General features: G+C 40.3%; 2 protein-coding genes across 2 annotated transcripts in view; both read right to left on the bottom strand.

Annotated features, from left to right (window-relative positions):
- LOC114889413 (zinc finger protein 383) overlaps positions 1-18,819 on the bottom strand; it is a 49,125-nt gene that overhangs the window by 5,494 nt on the left and 24,812 nt on the right. The gene's annotated exons all lie outside the window — the stretch shown is intronic.
- LOC114889465 (zinc finger protein 568-like) lies at positions 4,171-18,422 on the bottom strand. Its single transcript, XM_029212773.1, has 6 exons — positions 18,277-18,422; positions 16,259-16,421; positions 8,211-8,450; positions 7,876-7,934; positions 5,329-5,455; positions 4,171-4,375 (listed from the first exon to the last, which is right to left on the bottom strand). The coding sequence occupies exons 3-6, from the start codon at positions 8,257-8,259 to the stop codon at positions 4,233-4,235; spliced, it is 378 nt and encodes a 125-aa protein (XP_029068606.1). The 5' UTR covers positions 8,260-8,450; positions 16,259-16,421; positions 18,277-18,422; the 3' UTR covers positions 4,171-4,232.

The raw sequence follows: 18,819 nt of genomic DNA, 5'->3' as shown, positions 1-18,819 counted from the left end.
CACATTAAACAAGATGGAGTTAACTGATATTTATAGGACATTCCATCCAAAAACAACAGAATACACTTTCTTCTCAAGTGCTGATGGAACACTCTCCAGGATAGATCATATCTTGGGTCACAAATCAAGCCTTGGTAAATTTAAGAAAACTGAAATCATATCAAGTATCTTTTCTGACCACAACGCTATGAGACTAGATATCAATTCCAGGAAAAAAACTGTAAAAAATACAAACATGTGGAGGCTAAACAATATGCTGTTAAATAACCAAGATATCACTGAAGAAATCAAAGAGGAAATCAAAAAATACCTAGAAACAAATGACAATGAAAACACGATGACCCAAAACCTATGGGATGCAGCAAAAGCAGTTCTAAGAGGGAAGTTTATAGCAATACAATCCTACCTAAAGAAACAAGAAAAATCTCAAATAAACAACCTAACCTTACACCTAAAGCAATTAGAGAAAGATGAACAAAAAAACCCCAAAGTGAGCAGAAGGAAAGAAATCATAAAGATCAGATCAGAAATAAATGAAAAAGAAATGAAGGAAACAAGGGCAAAGATCAATAAACCTAAAAGCTGGTTGTTTGAGAAGATAAACAAAATTGATAAACCACTAGCCAGACTCACCAAGAAAAAAAGGGAGAAGACTCAAATCAACAGAATTAGAAATGAAAAAGAAGTAACAACTGACACCGCAGAAATACAAAGGATCGTGAGAGATTACTACAAGCAACTCTATGCCAAAAAAATGGACAACCTGGAAGAAATGGACAAATTCTTAGAAAAGCACAACCTCCAAGACTGAACCAGGAAGAAATGGAAAATATAAACAGACCAATCACAAGCACTGAAAATGAAACTGTGATTAAAAATCTTCCAAAAAACAAAAGCCCAGGACCAGATGGCTGCACAGGCGAATTCTATCAAACATTTAGAGAAGATCTAACACCTATCCTTCTCAAATTCTTCTAAAGCATAGCAGAGGGAGGAACACTCCCAAACTCATTCTGCGAGGCCACCATCACCCTGATACCAAAACCAGACAAAGATGTCACAAAAAAAGAAAATTACAGACCATTATCACTGATGAACACAGATGCAAAAATCCTCAACAAAATACTAGCAAACAGAATCCAAGAGCACATTAAAAGGATCATACACCATGATCAAGTGGGGTTTATCACAGGAATACAAGGATTCTTCAATATACACAAGTCAGTCAATCAGTTTGTTAATACACCATATTAACAAACGGAAGGATAAAAAACATATGATAATCTCAATAGATGCAGAAAAAGCTTTCAACAAAATTCAACAACCATTTATGATAAAAACTCTCCAGAAAGTGGGCATAGAGGGAATCTACCTCAGCATAACAAAGGCCATATATGACAAACCCACAGCCAACATCGTTCTCAATGGTGAAAAACTGAAACCATTTCTTCTAACATCAGGAAGAAGACAAGGATCCCCACTCTCACTACTATTATTCAACATAGTTTTGGAAGTTTTAGCCACAGCATCAGAGAAGAAAAAAAAATAAAAGGAATCTAAATTGGAAAAGAAGTACAACTGTCACTGTTTGCAGATGACATGACACTATATATAGAGAATCCTAAAGATGCCACCAGAAAACTAGAGCTAATCAATGAATTTGGTAAAGTAGCAGGATACAAAATTAATGCACAGAAATCTTTTGCATTCCTATACACTAATGATGAAAAATCTGAAAGAGAAATTAAGGAAACACTCCCATTTACCACTGCAACAAAAAGAATAAAATACATAGGAATAAACCTACCTAAGGAGACAAAAGAACTTTATGCAGAAAACTATAAGACACTGATGAAAGAAATTAAAGATGATGCAAAGAGATGGAGAGACATACTATGTTCTTGGATTGGAAGAATCAACATTGTGAAAATGACTGTACTACCCAAAGCAATCTACAGATTCAATGCAATCCCTATCAAACTACCAATGGCACTTTTCACAGAACTAGAACAAAAAATTTCACAATTTGTATGGAAACACAAAAGACCCTGAATAGCCAAAGCAATCTTGAGAAAGAAAAATGGAGCTGGAGGAATCAGACTCCCTGACTTCAAACTATACTACAAAGCTACAGTAATCAAGACAGCATGGTACTGGCACAAAAACAGAAATATAGATCAATGCAACAGGAAAGAAAGCCCAGGGATAAACCCACACATATATGGCCACCTTATCTTTGATAAAGGATGCAAGAATATACAATGGAGAAAAGACAGCCTCTTCAATAAGTGGTTCCGGGAAAACTGGACAGCTACATGTAAAGGAATGAAATTAGGACACTCCCTAACACCATACACAAAAATAAACTCAAAATGGATTAAAGACCTAAATGTAAGGCCAGACACTATAAAACTCTTAGAGGAAAACATAGGAAGAACACTCTTTGACATAAATCACAGCAAGATCCTTTTTGACCCACCACCTAGAGAAATGGAAATAAAAATAAACAAATGGGACCTAATGAAACTTCAAAGCTTTTGCACAGGAAAGGAAACCATAAACAAGATGAAAAGAGAACCCCCAGAATGGGAGAAAATATTTGCAAACAAAGAAACTGACAAAGATTAATCTCCAAAATATACAAGCAGCTCATGCAGCTCAATATCAAAAAAACAAACAACTCAATCCAAAAATGGGTAGAAGATCTAAATAGACATTTCTCCAAAGAAGATATACAGATTGCCAACAAACACATGAAAGGATGCTCAATATCACTAACCATTAGAGAAATGCAAATCAAAACTACAATGAGGTACCACCTCATACCGGTCAGAATGGCTATCATCAAAAAATCTACAAACAATAACTGCTGGAGAGGGTGTGGAGAAAAGGGAACCCTTTTGCACTGTTGGTGGGAATGTAAATTGATACAGCCACTATGGAGAACAGTATGGATGTTCCTTAAAAAACTAAAAATAGAACTACCATATGACCCAGCAATCCCATTACTGGCATATACCCTGAGAAAACCGTAATTCAAAAAGAGTCATGGGGCTTCCCTGGTGGTGCAGTGGTTAAGAATCTGCCTGCTAATGCAGGGGACACAGGTCCAGGAAGATCCCACGTGCCACAGAGCAACTAAGCCCATGCACCACAACTACAAAGCCTGCCTTCTAGAGCCCGCAAGCCACAACTACTGAACCCACGTACCACAACTACTGAAGCCTGCGCACCTAGAGCCCGTGCTCCGCAACAAGAGAAGCCACCACAATGAGAAGCCTGTGCACGTCAACGAAGAGTAGCCCCCACTCACTGCAACTAGAGAAAGCCCACACGCAGCAACAAAGACCCAACACAGCCAAAAGTAAAGAAATAAAATAAATTTAAAAAAAAAGAATCATGTACCACAATGTTCATTGCAGCACTGTTTACAACAGCCATAACATGGAAGCAACCTAAGTGTCCACTGACAGATGAATGGATAAAGAAGATGTGGCACATGTATACAATGGAATACTACTCAGCCATAAAAAGAAACAAAACTGAGTTATTTGTAGTTAGGTGGATGGACCTAGAGTCTGTCATACAGAGGGAAGTAAGTCAGAAAGAGAAAAACAAATACTGTATGCTAACACATATATATGGAATCTAAAAAAAAAAAAAGGTTCTCATTAACCTAGGGGCAGGACAGGAATAAAGACACAGACATAGAGAATGGACCTGAGGACACAGGGAGAGGGAAGGGTAAGCTGGGACAAAGTGAGAGAGCAGCATTGACATATATACACTACCAAATGTAAAACAGATAGCTAGTGGGAAGCAGCTGCATCACACAGGGAAATCAGCTCAGTGCTTTGTGACCACCTAGAGGGGTGGGATAGGGAGGGTGGGAGGGAGACACAACAGGGAGGAAATATGGGGATATATGTATACATACAGCTGATTCACTTTATTATATGGCAGAAACTAACACAACATTGTAATGCAATTACACTCCAATAAAGATGTTAAAAAAAGAAAAAAAAGATATTTGCCTCCAATCAAATAAATATTTAAATATTTTTAATTAAATTATCAGCATGAAAAGTCAAATAATATATATATTTGAAGTTGCTACCCATCCCTTCATGGATTCATAGGATTATTAATGGCATTTTCTCCTGGCTGACTGGTTCTCACCTGAATAGGAGCTTCTTGGTATTTTTTTCTCCATCCACACGTCATCTTCTTGTTCAAAATGGGAAATCATTTCTGGTTTGGACAGCAGACGTCCTGCTTGAGGGGAAAGACTGGTGGATTAGGGCAATATGATGTGGACAAGGACCGTGCCATAAGTCAATCTTATCACTTGGTATTCGTGAAGGTCCTATGAAGACTGGGAAAGGTGAATAAAACCACTGCGCATCAAAATCACATTTTATATTTATATATATGTAGACACACACACACACACACACACACACACATAAAGAAAAAAACAAACAAATATTTTCTTCCCCAGAGAAAAACAATGGTTCCAGGAGTTCCAGGAACTTCAGTGAAGAGGCCTATTTGCAATATACAACAGTAATAATTCTCAGTGGGGTGAACAGGCAGTAATGATTGTGTGTCCACCAGAGAAGCACTGCCCAAAGTGTGGTTTGAAGAGACTTATCAAAAATGCAGACTCCATCCCAAATCCACTGAATCAGTAGCCCTGGTGATAGAACCTAGGGACATAGGTTTTTCAGATAACATTTTATTTTAGAGAAAGATAGCAAGAGTGATACACAGAACAGAATGCCTGTAGAACCCTAACCCATAGTCACCAATTGTTAATATTTGGCCCATTCACTTTATTATTCTCTCTCACACAATTCTTTTTTAAACCACTTAAGAGAAAGTTACAGGCCCCATGGCTCTCTATGACTAAATTCTTTCAGTACACATTTCCTAAGAACAGGGACATTTTTTTCCATAACCACAGTACAGCCATCAAAATCAGGAAACTTAACATTGATGCAGTATTAGTATCTAGTTCACAGTTAATTTGTAAATGATGCCAATTGTCTCAAATATGTTCCGTTTAGCACTATTTTCCTAGATATTTTCTATCTAGAATAAGACACTGCATTTAGTTGTCTTATCTCTTTAGTCTCCTTTAATTTGGACAGGAACTGGCATTTCTTGCCTTCACCTCAGGTATTTCTATGCACTCTCAAATCTGATACCCACTACCATTAAGGGATCTGGAATATGTGGACCCCCAAATGCAAATCCCCTCAGGATTTACTCTATACAACTGAACCCGAGAGAAAGCAGATGGGTTCAGGAAGATGCTGTTCTCACCCAAGGAGATGAGATTCCCATAGTTCTCCAACATCACTTCTCTGTACAGGTGCCTCTGAGAGGGATCCAGATGCTCCCACTCCTCCTGGGTAAAGTCCACAGCCACATCCTGGAACGTCACCAGCTCCTAAAACAACAAACAAAGTCACCCTCACACATACCCATTCCCACAGAGGAATGCAACTGACAAGCACCAGTGACATCCATAAGTGGTCCTGAGAGTTTCCAGGGTCCTGAGTTAGACTAACTTAGGCACACATCCATGCACTTGATTGTGTTATATCATGTAGAAGATTGAAAAGATGCATGAGGTACATTTTTTTTTAACGCTTCAGCCCTTAAAGTCTCTTCGGGTGAGAAGACTCAAACTTCAACCACAGTACACCAAAAGCTACACAATTTCAGAGGTATCATCCACACAACATTCTATGAATCAGAATCAGCTTGAGATTTACTTGAGGAAGGGTCCAGAGAAGGAGTCCAAGGTGGGTTGGGGCCAGGAGGGCAGGTACCATGGAGAAAGCCAGGTACCAGCCTTGTGGGATGGTTAAAATGTGAATAGAGGGAAGGGAGGTGGGGAATTCCAGTTGGCAAGAAAAGTGAGTGGATAGATGTGTGGGAAGGAACAAGACATAGATCAACAATAAGGACTCTTTGGTTAATAAGAAATGCTATATAGGAAACATCCCTCTGATAATTATATATTAACAATGTTTATTATGGGCCCCAAATCCCCACTCACACATTCACAATAGAAAGGATATATGAACTCTGGCAGAGTCACATGAAGGACTAATATTCAGTACCAATTCCCAAACTGCGGTTCAGGGACTCATGAGGTTCCCCAAGACCCTGTCAGGGGGGTCTGTAAAGTCAATATTATTTTCATAATAATTCTCAAGGCTTATACACTCTCATTCTCTTACAACAATATAGAGGCTACATGTCGTGTGATCTTGCAACTGAGAAAATGTTGAAGCAGATGTGAGATTCCAGCTGTTTTCTATTAGGCCAGACATTAAAGAGATCAGCAAAAATATAAAACATTTCCATTCTTCTTTTTTATGTTTTTTTTGTTTTGGAAAATTAAGTATTTTTCATAAAATGTGACATTAACTGTAATGGATTAATTTTTGAATGGATTAATAAATATTTTAAATTTTTGTTAGCTTGAACCACCAATCTGGTAATATTGATAACACACATAATAAAAGCCATTTTTTAAAGTGTAAAGGGGTCCTGAAACAAAAAGTTTTAGAAACTACTGCTATACTGAAATGAAAGTGAACAAACTACATATACATGAAACAATATACATCAATCTCACAACATAATATTGAAAAAAAACCAGCACAAAAGAGTACTGTATGTACTCTTGATTCTATTTAAAAAGTTCAAAATCAGACTAAACTAATCTACAGTACTAGAAGTCAGAATAGTGGCTACCACTGTGGGGAAGATGGGGTTCTCTACTAGGAGGGGTTTGTTCAGAGCTGAAGAGATAGGAGAAGGCACAGAACAGCTATAGATTTAGCCTGTTCTAGAACTTCATATAAATGGAATTGATACCAACTGGGGTTCTTCCCCAATCAATAGAAATTGACTAGAGGCCAGATAAGAAATTCAGGCTAGGCTTTATTGGGGTCCCTGATGCAGCAAGGGGGAGCAAAAACAAACAAGTTTCCCTTGCTCCCAGAGGCGGGGAAAGCGAGCTGCTTCCTTATATGGGGTGAGGGTAAGGGTGTGTCCAGGGGTTGGGCCAGAGGGGTGGCTTAGGTGTTTTGCCCAACCCTTTGGTGGTGCTGAGTGCAGGGCGCATGTGCAGTACCCAGCTTTTGCTCCCAGCTCTTCAGAAGTGGCAGCTGAGTTTTTTTGGTCTTTTTGTATCTTTTGTCCAGAATTTGCCCCAACTGCACATGCATGCAGTTATTTTTAGTCCCTTATAGTTCTTTGTATTTTGTTGCTCAAGGAGACGTTTGCCCAGGTGCAAGCACTGCAGCAAAAGGTCGAGGGCCCAGCCTGTCTCAGTCACATAGTATGTACTCTTGTGTCTGGCTTACTTTTTCTCAGCATAATGCTTTTGAGATTCATTCATGTTTTTATATGTATCAGCAGTTGTTTCCTTTTTTTTTTTTTTAATGAGTAGTTCTTAATTATATGGATTAACACATTTTATCCATTTATCAGTTGATGGACATTTGGGTTGTTTTTAGTTCAGGGCTATTATAAACAAAGCTGCTAATAGTCACATACAGATTTTTGTGTGGACATCTATTTTCATTTCTTCTGGGTAAATACAGTGGGATTTCTGGGTCAATGGTAAGTGTGTGCTTAATTATATAAGAAACTCTAAAACTGTTTTCCAAAGTATATTGCACCATTTTGTCACTCCTACCAGCAATGCTCAGACTTTGTTGAGAAACTGGAGTAACATATGTCTAGCCCAGGGCCAGCACAATATACATGTTATATTGCTCTCCTTCCCCAATCCCCAAAATGAGGTATGTGGGTGATATTTTGAGGGAGAGAAGGTGGACTCTAATTTACCTGTAATTTGGGCATTTCCTCCTCTTCCTGAAGAAGGGCAGAAACCTCAGAAGGCAGTGCTGGGTAAGAAGAAAGAAGCAGTGAAAAATGAACTTGGCTCACTGAAGCAGACCAGTATCTTAGTTACCAAGAAGGGAGAAGGGGCACATTGTATTCAGCTGGTAACAATGGTCCTTGTTTACCATTACCTGACTTTTCTAGGCCCTCCCCTAGAAAGCCTTTTCCTCTCTTTCTACTTTTACAGATGGCCCTTCGACCCAGACACTTTCTCCCTCCCTCCTTGCAAAAACCTACTGAATACCTGCTGTGTGCCCTGGTAATGATTTAACTCTCACCTTTCTCCTTACTCTTTGAGGTCACTCCAGCTTCTACATGGTCCCACATCTTGCCCTCCCTGTTAGGAGGGGAATCCCCTCAGTCCCAGCAGCTCTGCTGAGGGAATCTCTCTTCAGCCTCTCCAAACTCCACCTGGAACATCCAGAGGGAGTTTCAGGAGATGTGGTCTCCACGAAAGATGGAACTCCTGCATGTGGGGGACCTCCTGCAGCCTTCATGCTCAGGTAGCTGTTTTGTTCCTGTAGGCAGGAGAGGAGATGTCCCAGCAGCCCGGACTTCAGGCTGGGTCCTGGACTTCTCTATTTAAGTGAGAGCACAGTTAATAAACTAAAGCACAGTTAAGGTGATAAGCGTTTACTAAGCATCCACTGTGTACAAGGCATAACCCTACTTCCTAGGGGTACCCAGCTCTGACTTTCTCAGGACTGTAGCTTCACAGGTTGATCAAGTCACAGGGCAGCAAATTCTGCCTCCTCTGTGAAGATTTCCTGGAAACCTCCCACTTTGGGGATACAAACCCACAATTCTCAAAAGGTGAACTGGTGAAATACTTGAATTTCTCTTTTTAGCTATCAGATCAGTATATGTTTTAAAATCTGAAAACCTTATCACTAGTGAGGCTGTAGGAAAATGATCAGTCTCATATGCTGTTAGAACATAAATAGGTACAGTCTTCTGGGGGGGAGCAATTTGATTGTATCCTTCAAATTGAGGGGGCAGGGAGGGTCAGGAAGCAGGGGTTACAAAAGTGAACCAGGAAACTTTGGGGGGTGATAAGATACATTGATTATCTTGATTGAGATGATGGTTTCATGAGTGTATAAAAATGTCAAAATTGAATATATTCATATATATTCATGAATATATATATGAATATAAAATTGAACAATTTATGTGCGGTTTATCATGTGTCAATTAATCCTCAATACAAAAAATTCAGTTCACTAAAAAAAAGTTTTTTAATGTACAGAACACCTTTGGTCCCACACTTCCAATTCTAAATGTCAGACTTGCACAAGAGCATGAAGATATGAGTGCAGAGATATTTATTGTAGTTACATTTGTAATACTGAAGAACTTTGTTATCTGAAAGTACACCCACACTGGACCACACAATACTGAATGTCTGCTAAAGAATGAGGCAGCTCTGTATATACTGACAAAGAAAGGCAACTTTAGTGTAACTTTACAGAGAAAGCAGCCAAACTGTGTTAAGATTTACTTTTGTAAATTTTTTTTTAAGTATGAGTATTTTACATAGATGTAAATGATTCTCAATGCATTGGATGGGAAATTGGACACAGGATAATTCCAGGTTCAACTCTATATCCAATTGTACTCTTCTATTTACAACAAGCAATATGTTTAACAAGCAAAATATTAAGCTATTTTCTTTTTAAACAAATATAAACTACGGAATAAGAAGTGACATAACAAAATGTTAAGGTGACAGCTGGATGAATTTCAGAGATATTACGCTGGGGGAAGGGAGTACAAACTGTATTTATGCAGTTATAGAACAGGCAAAACTAATCAGAAATAGTGGTTGCCTATGGGGGAAACTGGGAGGGAGCACAAAGGGAACTTTATAAGGTGACATACATATTCTGTATATTTACTTGGGTGGTGATTTCATTGCTGTGTATATATATGTAAAAATTCACCAAGATGTACTTAAGATTTGTGCAATGTATTGCATGTAATTTACATCTCACTTTTTAAAGTTTTTGCAAAAATTTAATAAGTTATGGTGATTCTAAAAAACTCTAATTAGCAAAGTCATGCAATAACACCCAGTTTTTTGGGTTTTTTTTTTGTTTTTTGTGGTACACGGGCCTCTCACTGTTGTGGCCTCTCCCGTTGCGGAGCACAGGCTCCGGACGCGCAGGCTCAGCGGCCATGGCTCACGGGCCCAGCCACTCCGCGGCACGTGGGATCTTCCAGGACCGGGGCACGAACCCGTGTCCCCTGCATTGGCAGGCGGACTCTCAACCACTGCGCCACCAGGGAAGCCCAACACCCAGTTTTTAAAACTTCTTTAAAGAGAAGATAACATTATAGATTACCTTAGAAAGAGGTCCATGTTACAATGTGTGGAGAAAAAAAATGCAAGCTGCAGATTATTAATATTTCCATCTTAGAAACTATATGCACAGTACCATGTGGGTTTAGGAGCAGATGCAAAAAACATTTCTGGAAAGAGAGAACAAGTTGTTTACAATGGTTACCTTTGGATAAATGGGGGACCTTTCACGTTCCACTTTCTACTTTTTTATTGAAAACTGGTGGAATTATGAGTTTCTTTTTCTGTCTTTTCTAGACTTTCCAAAAATTCTCCAATTACCTTGTGTTCGTTAACATTTACAATAAAAGCCTTTAAAAATTAAATACTCTGAAAAATGCCAAAGGTCCCTGAACAGTCCACTTCTTGATTTATACGCTAGACTGTATTTCTACTGCTACCTTAAAGGGTGTCATAATTTTTGCACATTTCCTTTGCACTTTTAACTCAGTAAAAAAAAATCTAGATCTAAAATCTACAACACAGAGAGAGTGGTAAATTAAGAGCTTACTAAATGTTCATGTATTTTACAAACAGCATATTCTTGACACAGATAAAAGTTCGTGCATGTGTTATATACATGTATTTTCCCGCAAGTTCTGAAACATCTATTTTTCTATAAGATTCTTAATTTAAAACCATTTCATGTTGCTCCAAATACATGTGGAACTTTAAATCACTTATTAAAATCTAAGAACAATGGGTAACGTTCTTGTCCCTTAGAGAGTTTGTTAGATTCTTCTTAAAGATCCTGCATGCTCTTTCTTAGGTTCAAAGTAATGTGTTTGATATTCTTGCTGCTTTTGTGAATCTGTCCCCCTTCATTTAATTTCCTAACCAGTTACGGTTATTATAAAAAACACTCTTCGTTTTTGTAAATTTGTGATCTAAAACTATCACTTTCCTAAACTCCTTTCTGTTCAAATAGCTTTTCTTTTCCAAGAATTTTTATTTTTTATTTATTTATTTATTTGTTTGTTTATTTTTTTATTTATTGTGGTACACGGGCCTCTCACTGCTGTGGCCTCTCCCGTTGCGGAGCACAGGCTCCGGACGCGCAGGCTCAGCGGCCATGGCTCACGGGTCCAGCCGCTCCGCAGCATGTGGGATCTTCCCAAACCGGGACACGAACCCGTGTCCCCTGCATCGGCAGGCGGACTCTCAACCACTGCGCCACCAGGGAAGCCCTATTTTTATTTTTGAAGAAGTATTACAATGTGCATATGTTTATATGTGTAAAAATACATATAGTGACAAAAGTCTCCCTCTTCCCATCTCTCCTCCCTGGAGACAACCTCTGTTAAACTTAAAAAAAAAATTAAAAAAAAAAGACTATTTTCTGGAGCAGTTTTAGGTTCACAACAAAATTGAGGGGAAGGTACAGAGATTTCCCATAAAACCCCTGCCCCACAACCTTCCCCAGATTGCACAGCCTCTCACATTATCAACACCCCCCCCACCAGAATGGTACATTTGGTACAACTGATGAACCTACACTGACACATTATAATCACCCAAAGTCCTTAGTTTAAATTAGGGTTCACTCTTGTTCAGTCGATGGATCTGGACACATTTATATTGACAGGTATTCACTATTATACTTTTTTTTTTTTTAATGCTGGGCTTTTTAAAACTTATTTATTTTTTATTTTATTTATTTATTTTGTTGTGTTGGGTCTTCATTTCTGTGCGAGGGCTTTCTCTAGTTGTGGCAAGCAGGGGCCACTCTTCATTGCAGTGAGCGGGCCTCTCACTATCGCGGCCTCTCTTGTTGTGGAGCACAGGCTCCAGACGCGCAGGCGGAGTAGTTGTGGCTTACGGGCCTAGTTGCTCCGCGGCATGTGGGATCTTCCCAGACCAGGGCTCGAACCCGTGTCCCCTGCATTAGCAGGCAAATTCTCAACCCCTGCACCACCAGGGAAGTCCTATTATACTTTTATACAGAGTATTTTCCCTGCTCTAAAAATCCTCTGCCTATTCATCTCTCCCTCTCCCAGCCACCCCTAGCAGCCACTGATCTTTTTACTGTCTCCATAGTTTTGCCATTTCCGGAATGTTATATGGTTGGAATCATACAACATGTAACCTTTTCAAACTGGCTTCTTTCAGCTTAGTAATGTGCATTTAAGTTTAAACAATAAGCATTTCTGTTAAAAGTTAAACACTTTTTATGCATCCGTCCTTAAATATGCATACGTTCAAGAAAAAGTCACATATCCTTTTTTTCTCTTCTTCATACAAACAATAGCATACTATGCACATTGGTTTGCAATTTTTTCCCCTAACTATAGAGTTGTATTTTAAAATTAACTTTGAGGTATACTTTATACACAGTAAAATGCTCCCATTTTCAGGGTACAGTTTGATGAGTTTTGACAAACATCTATATTGTGTAACTACCACCACAATCACGATTTCCTAAATATATTCAGAAGGACATTCCATATTAGTACTTAAAAGGCTTCTTCCTCCTTCATTATGGTTGCATAGTATTCTATCAACAAAATGCACCATCATTTTCAAACAGCTTTTTAAAAACCTCATTTGAAAGTAATTTCAGCTTATAGAAAAGTCACAAGAATAATATAAAGAACTCCCATATACCCTACACCCAGATTCACCTTTTTGTTAAAACATTTTGCCACATTTGCTTTACCATTCTCACTCTCTCTCTGTACAAATACACACACATAATTTTTTTCTGAACCATTTAAGAGTAGATGTACATCATGCCCCTTTGCCCCATAATCTTTCAGTGTATATTTCCTAAGAATAAGGCTATTCTCTTACATAACCACAGTGCAAATACCAAATTCAGGAAATGTCACAGATTACATAAAAAAGCATTGCATCAATCAAAAATATTCCATTTCTAGTTATCCTAATGATGTCCTTTATAAAATATTCTAACCTGATAGAAGACTCAGTTCAGGATCAAGTTCTGCAATTTACTGTCATGTATCTTTAGTGTGCTTTAATCTAGACAGTTCCTCTGCTTTTCTTTGTCTTTTATAACACTAAAATTTAGAAGAATACAGGCCAGTTTTATAGAATGTGCAAAGAGTTTTTCAATGGGTAATTTTTAAAGGAAAACAATTACTTATTACTATATACTTTCTGCAAGTTGTTAGAAAGTACTTCTTCGTTTAGAAACAAAAGGATACATCAATGGCTTCCTATAAATCCAACCTAAAGGTAGAGATTGTCAGACTAGATTAAAAAAAACAAACATGATTCAACTAGTTGCTGTCTACAGAAGACACCCTTTAGATTCAAAGATACAAACTGATTGTAAGTTAAAAGGTGAAAAAAGATATACATAGCATGCAAACAGCAATCACAGCAAGCTAGAGTGGCTATACTAATATCTGACAAAACACACTTTAAACAAAAAATGTTACTAGAGATAAAGAGGAACATTTTATAATGATAAAAGGGTCAATCCATCAGGAAGATATAATGTTTATAAACATGTAGTGCATCTAGTAACAGAGCACTACAATACATGAAACAAAAGCTGACAGAATGAAGAGAGAAACAGATAATTCAACAGTAACAGTCGGAGACTTTGATATTCCAACTTCAATAATAAATAGAATGACTAAATAGAAGATCAACAAGGACACAGAAGACTTGAAAAAACTATAAACCAACTAGACCTAACAGACATGTATAGAACATTCCAGCTAACAACAACAGAATATATATATTTTTCAATAATAATGGAACTTTCAAGCACATGGAACATTCTCCAGGATAGAACGTATGCTAGGTCATAAAACAAATCTTAACAAATTTAAAATTACAGAAATAATACAAAGTTTATGTTCTCTGAATACAACTGAATGAAATTAGAAGTCAATAACAGGAAAAAATTTAGGAAAATCACAAATATGTGTAAATTAAACAACATACTCCCAAATAACCAAAGGGTCATAGAAGAAACCAGGTTCCAGGAACTGCTCTCTTTCCTAACCATTTCAGCCTGTAGTGGTAAGGGCTCCATTACGTTGCTAATCCAGGGATGCTGAAACCATCCCACAATGGTCTCTGAAAAACTTATAAATAGTCCCTTCATGAAAGTTTCTTTGATCATTCCTTATGAGTGTGTTATCTGTTTCTTTCTGGGATTCTGGCACACTTCCTGATCCCCCATTTCCACACATAACCCCCAGTATCTGGTAACCCTGCTATTTCCTATCTCAGAAAATCATACCACCATGCATGTAGTTGCAAAACTCAGAAATCTATAGTTGACACCTCCCTCAATTAAATACCTAATCTCATTGATTTGATTCCCCCCATACTCTTTTTTTTTTTAAATATTTATTTATTTAGGCTGCACAGGGTCTTAGTTGCAGCATGGGGGATCTTTAGCTGTGGCATGTGAACTCCTTGTTGTGGCATGCGGACTCTTAGTTGTGGCATGCGAGATCCAGTTCCCTGAGCAAGGATCGAACCCGGGCCCCCTGAATTGGAAGCATGGAGTCTTAACCACTGAACCACCAGGGAAGTTCTCCCCCACTGCCATCCCACCATTAACTCTTGATTTTTTTTTTTTTTTTTTTTTTTTTTGCGGTACGCGGGCCTCTCACTGTTGTGGCCTCTCCTGTTGTGGAGCACAGGCTCCGGACGCGCAAGCTCAGCGGCCATGGCTCACGGGCCCAGCCGCTCCGCGGCATGTGGGATCTTCCCGGACCGGGGCACGAACCCGTGTCCCCTGCATCGGCAGGCAGACTCTCAACCACTGCGCTACCAGGGAAGCCCTTGAATATTTTTGTTTCATTCCACCTTCACTGTGATCACCCTGATCCAGGACACAATCAGCTCTTATCTGGACCACTGTGGCCATCTTCTATATAAGATTCTATTCCCTCCCTGTCCCATTTTGATATGCCTTCCACATGATAGTGACATCCAGCTTAAGAGATCTGTTCCCTTCCTCTCCAATCCTCAAATAGAAAAGTTACAGTGGAGAAACCTGGCAGACTCAACATTAATTAAGTGATCAAAGTTTGTAACATAATGAAACAAATCAATATTCTGTGCCAACTGATATGACAAATTGAGGACACATCAATTCTGTGTTACTCCTGCCAGAAGTGTGTAATCTTAATCTAATCATGAAGAACCAAAAGACAAATCCAATTTGAGGAACATTTAAAATAACAAGCCTGTACTTTTCAAAAATGTCAAGATCAATAAAGACAGAAATGTTAAGAAAGTATTCCAGATTAAAGAAGACCAAAGACATGTAAGGGCAGGGGATGTGGGGCATAAAGAAACTTATTAGGACAACTGGCAAATGTTTATTATTATAAATTGGAGATTAGACAATAGTACTGTATCAATGTTAAATTCCCTGAATTATACTATGGCTATTTAAGGGACTGTCTTTGTTTTTAGGAGATGCATGCTGAAATAATTAGGGGTAAAAGACGATGTCTGCAACTTACTCTCAAATGATTCAGAAAATGACAAATACACATATGGAGATGGAATGATAAAGTAACTGGCCAAAAGTTGACAATTGATGAATGTGAATGAGGGGTATACAGGTGTAATTTGTACTATTCTTGCAATTCTTGTTAATTTAATACCACTTAAATTTTAAAATCCATTGCAGTAAGGAAAACAAACAAACAAACCACCTCAACAAGGCCTACAAGCCCTCAAGAAAAGACAATACTTCCCAATGTACACAGTGCACACCAGGGCATGTGGAAGAGAGGGTGAACCATTTGTGGACTAAATTAATGGAAAGTAGGGGCAAAGGTTAAGGTGTGCCAAGAGCTCTGATACTGATGGGGTCAAAGGGGGAGGTAAATTGAGGAGAGAGAGTGGGCTTTCCTCTGGAGTTTCCCAAAGCTGTGCCACGTTTCATGTTTGTCTCAGAGCCTTGGTGGGCACTTCGAGGCACTGAACAAACATGTCATCTAACTGCGGACAGGGATTACTGCATGAAAGAGGTTAAAAATCACTCACTGAGGGCCTTGCTGCCAGGAATCCTGGGGCCATTTTCTCCTCTTTTCACAGAACTCTCAGGGCCAGCAGATTCCAAAGAGGGCAGAATGGGGAGCCAGGAGCAATGAGGACTGAGTCACATGCCAGAAATCTTCATACTCAGTCTCTGCAGATCCACCCTTACCTAAAGGAAAATAAAAGAGCCATGAGCCAACCTTGACCTGAAAGACCAAGGAAAACGTAGAGCATATTCATCCCGCAACCTCTGCACTCAGAGAGGCTTTGCAGAGTTACAGCCAGGCCTGTGACTTACAATCACCTGTGATACCAAATTCACAACTGGGACACCTCCACCTTTAAAACCTGGAACTATAACTTCCAAAGAGACAACAAAGGAAATACAACTCCCCTACAGCCCTCACTGGCCAACAGTGTGGAGAATTCTCTTTTGCAGATAACTGTGGAGGTGATTATAGGTGTGATATTCCTGGCTTTGCTACCCCAGAGGCAAGTACCCAGGGGAAGGTCATTTAACTCCACAGCACCTGGGAAGCTTAGAGAAGCTGCTGACCACTTTAAGCTCTGGGGTTTCTCAGATGCAAAGTGGCAGCAGGCCTTTGGCAATTCATAGAGGGCCTGGCTGGGGGAAGAGCCCACCCTGGTGGCTAGCACAATCTGTCCATCCCTCTGATAACACACCCCTTGGCTCACTTATAGAAAAAGCCCTCTGAGTCAGAGGTGAAGGTGGCCTCACAGGAGCATCTACAACAAAAGGGGGGATCCAAGACTCTGGCCCTCCTCCTCAAAGTCCAAGTCACCTCCAAACTAAGGGATGTCAGAACATATTGTCACCATAAAGACCAAGACTCATGACCCTCACTATATCCCAAACCCAGGGGCACCCACTTCCTAATTCCTCCCCACATCTCCCAAACCCAGGCATGCACAGATCTAACTGCTCAAACACCTCAGAACATACAGCCCCAATACGCTCCCCCAGTGGACTAAGAATGCCGCCTGCCATATCAGTAAACAAAGGATGTTGTGGCCAGCAAGCCAGTATCCACTGCAGCCACCCACAACTGTGAACCCTGAAGGGATTCACGATGGAGAAAAGCAGGATACTGGCCCTAGATAGCTAAGGTGCATATCAAAGGAACGATTTCAATGAGCCCAGACTCTCGCATCTTCCCATACATAGAAAAGCGCTAAATTCATTAACTTGAGATGTCTGGTTTTTTCCTAATTAACAGTAATCTTTTGATGTTCCAACTGCCTGGTTTTTGTTGCAAACCTCCCCCCCTTACCTCTTCAGAGCAGTCCCTCAGAGCAGCGGTCCCCAACCTTTTAGGCACCAGGGACCACTTCCGTGGAAGACAATTTTTCCACGGGGTGGTGGGGGGGTACGGACATGGTTCGGGCGGTAATGCGAGTGATGGGGAGCGATGGGGAGCGGCATACAAAGCTTCTCTTCCTCGCCGGCTGTTCACCTTCTGCTGTGCGGCCTGGTTCCTAACAGGCTGCGGACCTGTACCCGGTGGTGGCCGGGATGTTGGGGACCCCTGCCTTAGAGATAAGAGACTGGGTCCTGGGCTTAAGTCCTCAGAAAGCTCACCAAATAAAACATAATTCTCAACTTTTAGGCTGTGCTTTTTTTTTTCAGTCGACACCCCCAAATCCCTGGACCCTGCCTCACTGTCCTGTCCCCACCAACCTGGGGTTGCAATGCACCAGCGGAGCCTTCCAAACCAAAATGCCCGTCATGGGCTCTCCCCTAAATCCAAGGACCCCTGCCTCCAACCCCCCACCCAAGGATGCCGGGAGGCCCACCAACAAGGGGACACGCCATCCCCTTGTTGGTAGTAGATGGGGGTAAATGGTAGTCGCAGCCATCTACCCCCACGTCAATAAAACCAAGAAGCCCCTGTGTCGCCCCTCGGACCCCGCGACTCCCGGACCTTCGGTTTTCACGTTCCCCCTTCGCAGGGCCCGGGGACCCCTGGCTATTCCTGCTGTCCTCAGCCAGCGAGGGGACTCACCTCTCTAGGCCTGGAGGTATTGGGCATGGAGGTCGCCACGGGTCCTTCACCAGCCGCTGTTCCACGGAACCAGCGCGACCTAACCGCGCCGGGTACCCAGAAGGCCCAGCCGGTGGTGCCCGTGCGCAGGCAGAAGACGCGGCCAGGCGGCGGGACTACATCTCCCAGAAGACCTTGCGCAGGTTGGGGCGCTCTCCAAGGCCCGCCCCAAGGTGCGATGGGGGCGTGGCGAGGCCGTCACAGGTGAACTCGAAGTCTCACGTGGGATCATCCACCTTGCTAGGACTGGACATGCAAAACCACACGGGTGCCTCCATCCACCGTCTATAACCAGGAATGAATGAATGAATGAATGAATGAATAAATAAATAAATAAATAGACAAACAGTAATTTCTGTATTTAGACATAGTTATATTTAAACTAATATCCTTTCACATAAATATTTGTATTTTCTTAACCTACTTTTTAAATCAGATGTATATTGAACATTAAGGGGCTTTCCACAATATTCTGTAAATTCTACATGCCACTTATGTAATTAA

Source organism: Monodon monoceros, unplaced genomic scaffold, assembly GCF_005190385.1.
Source record: "Monodon monoceros isolate NGI ecotype Baffin Bay Population unplaced genomic scaffold, NGI_Narwhal_1 Super_Scaffold_10, whole genome shotgun sequence".
Lineage (NCBI taxonomy): Eukaryota > Metazoa > Chordata > Mammalia > Artiodactyla > Monodontidae > Monodon > Monodon monoceros.
The sequence above is the reverse complement of the archived record's forward strand: the minus strand, read 5'-3'. Positions and strand labels throughout refer to the sequence as shown.